The 4,764-nt window shown below is 35.1% G+C and overlaps 1 protein-coding gene across 1 annotated transcript; it reads left to right on the top strand.

Annotated features, from left to right (window-relative positions):
• Positions 1–1,281: 1,281 nt before the first annotated feature.
• LOC114180703 (receptor-like protein EIX1) lies at positions 1,282–4,177 on the top strand (the record flags this gene model as incomplete). The annotated part of the gene is made up of 2 exons (XM_028067004.1): positions 1,282–2,722; positions 2,967–4,177. Coding segments are annotated over exons 1-2 (2,652 nt in total), but the record flags the coding sequence as incomplete, so codon positions are not given.
• Positions 4,178–4,764: the final 587 nt, after the last annotated feature.

Here is a 4,764-nt window from a genome sequence, read left to right as displayed (position 1 = left end):
GAATTTTAACAATAAGTACACCGTTTTTGTAGTTTGTGTAGGTTGGGTGAATCTGGAATGGTATATATATGGCTGACTGGGAATGGTAACCTTATACCAATATCTACATGGACAATAATTAGACTCAGGTATTGTTTAATTGGTGGGTGGGAAAAAACATAAAATGAACTAGGAAGTGGGACGAACTAACCTCTTCTAATTGAAAGACGAACTTTGAGAGGAATTCTAGGGTCTCCGCACACTGTTGGCCAAATGGGAACGAAGAGCAAGTGGGACGAATCTCAAAACGCTGCAAATGGGGATGAAAATGGAAAATAATCGGTTCAAAACGCGTAAAATCAACCCATAATCAAACCCCAACAAGTTTGATGGCGAAAACCTTTCGAAACTCACCTGGAGGGGGTCGGAAATGGCGTCGCCGGCGGGAACTCTCGCGGAAACGATGAACAGCGCGAGGGTTTCTGCGTTTCGCGCATAGATAAACTAAAACTTAACGTCGGGGGTGTTATGTTCGACGTTAAGTGACGTCGGGGGTGGGAGGGGCCGACGTAAAGGGACGTCTGGCGCGCGCTGGTCCGACATCAAGGGACGTCTGTCGAGCAGGGGGCCGACGTCCTTTTTTGAGTGACGTCGGGGTATTTTTTAACAGACGTTAAGTAACGTCTGCCCGCTCCACGTCAGACGTTAAAAAGGTCTTGTTATTTACAAAAATGCCACCGGTCATTTTTAACGTTGGGCTTTTTTTAAGCAGACGTTATTAGGATGACGTTAAAGGCCTTTTTTTGTGTTAATGAATAGACACATCTACCAATAATTTTGTTAACATGTTTAACGATTATATTAAAATATATAATAAATCTTTTTCAAAATATAAAATACTATATTAAAATTTTAAAACTTAGTATACCACAACACAGAATTTCAAAAATCATAAAATAGTAGTAACTAAGTAACATTTTGCTCCAAATATTTTTAGCTTTTAATGCAGAATAAACATTTGAGTTAAAAAAAAAATTATAGTCTTCACCAAAAAGTTACGTCTTCAATATAATAATTATAAAATTTTGTTGCATATTATTTTTGTATAATTATTTTGAATTTTAACCATAAGTACATGACTATATCATATATGTAATGTTTGTAGTTTGTGTAGGTTGGGTGAATCTGGAATGGTATATATATGGCTGACTGGGAATGGTAACCTTATACCAATATCATCTCTTTTAATACATTCTGAAGAAGAATTGTGTGTTTGTGATGATAAGCATTAGAGTGTCAGTGATGAGTCCGATTGGTTTGAAAGTGATAATATTTATGGTGTGTTTGGTGGCATTCCAGATTGTTGGTGGTGAGAAGGAGATAAGATGCTTAGAAAGGGAGAGGGAAGCACTCCTCCGATTCAAAGCTTCCATTGTTGATCACCATGGCATGCTGTCTTCTTGGACCACTCCTGATTGCTGCCAATGGAAAGGGATTTGCTGCAGCAACCTCACTGCTAATATCGTAAGCCTCGACCTTCATGGTGAGTATGATTATGAAACTGAATCATGGTCTTATTATATCAGCGGAAAGATCCACCAATCATTGATTGAGTTGCAACAATTAAAGTATCTCAACCTCAGTTACAATTCTTTTTCACATATCCCAGAGTTTCTTGGTTCTCTCAGGAACTTGAGATACCTTGATCTCTCATGCTGTTATTTTGACGGAAAAATTCCAAGTCAGTTTGGGTCTCTTTCTCATTTGAAATACCTTAATCTCGCTTCGAATAATCTTGAGGGTTCTATCCCTACTCAACTCGGAAATCTCTCCAAGTTGGAGTATCTTGATCTCAGAGGCAATTCTTTTCAAGGAAATTTACCAACCGAACTTCAAAGTCTCTCTAAGCTGGAGTATCTTGATCTCGCTTTCAATTCATTTGAAGGAAATATACCATCCCAACTCGGAAACCTTTCTAAGTTGGAACATCTTGACCTCAGCTTCAATATTTTTGAAGGATATATACCATCTCAACTGGGAAGTCTTTCTAACTTACAACAACTTTATCTTGGTGGGGAAGATTATAATGGAGATCTCGAATTCAACGATAGGGGTAAGTTGCTGTCTAATTTCATTTCTTTAAGCCATCTTTACTTGTGGTCCATACATGGTCTTAATAGTTGTCATAGTTGCCTGCAAAACATTGCCAAGCTACCAAAACTAAGAGAGCTAAGCTTAATTGATTGTAGCCTTTCTGATCATTTTATCCTTTCATTGAGGCCTTTCAAATTCAACTTTTCTACTTCTCTTTTGGCCTTTGATCTTTCTGAGAACGCCTTCACGTCACCTGTGATACTTCAATGGGTGTCAAATATAACTTCCAACCTTGTTGAGTTGGACCTTTCTTATAACAACTTGGAGGATTCTGTATCCAAACATTTTGGCATGGCAATGAATTCTCTTGAGATCCTTGACCTTTCTTCTAATAGTTTCAAGGGTGAGGTTTTGAAATCCTTCATGAATATATGCACCTTACATTCTTTATACATGCATCAAAACAATTTAACCGAAGACCTTTCATCAATTCTTCAGAGTTTATCTAGTGGTTGCATTAGATACTCACTACAAGATTTGAATTTGGGAGAAAATTATATTAATGGATCTTTACCAGACATTTCAGCATTTTCAGTTTTGAAGTCATTGGATCTTTCAAATAATCAATTATCTGGAAAAATAGCAGAAGGTAATAAATTGTCAACTCAATTGGAATCTTTATCAATCTCGTCAAATTTCTAGAAGGTGGAATTCCGAAATTATTTGGTAATGCATGTGCTTTGCGCTCATTGGACATGATGGCTAATAACTTGAGTGATGAGCTTTCAACAATAATACATCAATTGTCTGGATGCGCTAAATACACATTAGAACATTTGAGCTTGCAAGAAAATCAAATCAATGGTACGATTCCTGACCTTTCAGCTTTTCAGCTTTGATGTCATTGGATCTTTCAAACAATCACCTGAATGGAAAGATAAGAGAAGATAGTAATTTACCCTTTCACTTGGAAACTTTATCAATCTCATCAAACTTTCTAGAAGGTGGAATTCCCAAATCATTTGGAAATGCATGCGCTTTGCACTCATTAAGAATGGAGGATAACAAATTGAGTGTAGAGTTTTCAATAATAATTCATCATTTATCTGGATGTGCTAGATATTCATTAGAAGTATTATATCTACACATGAATGAAATCAATGGCACACTAATTGACCTCTCAATGTTCACATCTTTAAGAGTGTTATCTATTGGTGAAAACAAGCTAAGTGGAAAGATTTTAAAAAATATTCAATTTCCACCTCAACTAGAAGAATTAGACATACAGTCAAATTCCTTAAATGGTGTGTTCACTGACTACCATTTTGTTAATGTAACCAAGTTATCTTACTTGGACTTATCTAATAACCCATTAACCTTAACATTTACCCAAAATTGGATCCCACCTTTTCAATTGAGTTCCATAAGGTTGAAATCTTGCTTGTTAGGTACATTTCCCAAATGGTTGCGAAAGCAAAATAAATATGACGAACTTGACATTTCAAATTCTAAAATATTGGATATGGTTCCAAGGTGGTTTTGGGCTAAATTAGCTTCTGGAAATGTGGGTTCAATAGATATTTCAAACAATAGTCTACATGGTATAATTCCAAATATTTTTGGAAAGAACATTGTTGATTTCCTAATTCTTGCATCAAATCAATTTGAAGGTCCTATTCCACCATTTCTACGAGGTTCCATATTTCTTGATTTATCTAATAATAATTTATTAGATTCGCATTCATTTTTATGTGCTAGTGGTCCTGAAAAAATACTATATCAGTTAGACCTTGCACATAATCATCTTTCTGGACAAATTCCAGATTGTTGGAGCCATTTTAAGTCGTTAGCTTATTTAGATTTGAGCCACAACAAATTTTCAGGAAACATTCCTACTTCATTAGGATTGCTTCTTGGTCTTCAAGCATTATTATTAAGAAACAATAACTTAACACATGAGATCCCTTTCTCCTTAAGACGTTGTACAAAGTTAGTGATGCTTGATATGTCAAACAACAATTTATCAGGGCAAATCCCTGCTTGGATCGGGAGCGAAATGCAAGAGTTGCAAATCTTAAGTTTGGGAAGTAATAATTTCAATGGAATTTACCATTACAAATTTGTTATCTAAAAAGCATCCAAATATTTGATCTCTCACTAAATAACTTGTCTGGAAAAATTCCTACATGTATAAATAATTTTACATCAATGGTTAACAAGACGTTTTCAAGTGATTATGGACGGCATGGGTATTTTATCAACATTAGTGATTTTAGAACCTATCACTTATACGATTTGAATGCATTTTTGATGTGGAAAGGTTCAGAACAAATATTCAAGACTACTGAGTTATTACTTCTAAAAGGCATTGATCTTTCCAGTAATAACTTTTCAGAAGAGATTCCAGTGGAAATAGAGAATTTAGTTGAGTTGATTTCATTAAATTTGTCAAGAAATAATTTTATTGGACAAATCCCTTCAAATATTGGAAATCTAAAATCACTTGAATTTCTTGATTTGTCAAGAAACCAATTTATTGGTTAGTCTTACTCAAATTGATCGACTCACTATGTTAGATTTGTCACATAATCATCTAAGTGGAGTTATTCCAACTAGCACGCAACTACAAAGTTTTGATGCCTCAAGTTATGAAGATAATCTAAATCTTTGTGGACCACCACTTAAAAAATT

Source organism: Vigna unguiculata, chromosome 4 (genome assembly GCF_004118075.2).
Source record: "Vigna unguiculata cultivar IT97K-499-35 chromosome 4, ASM411807v1, whole genome shotgun sequence".
Classification (NCBI taxonomy): domain Eukaryota; kingdom Viridiplantae; phylum Streptophyta; class Magnoliopsida; order Fabales; family Fabaceae; genus Vigna; species Vigna unguiculata.
This window is presented reverse-complemented; position numbering and strand designations above follow the sequence as displayed.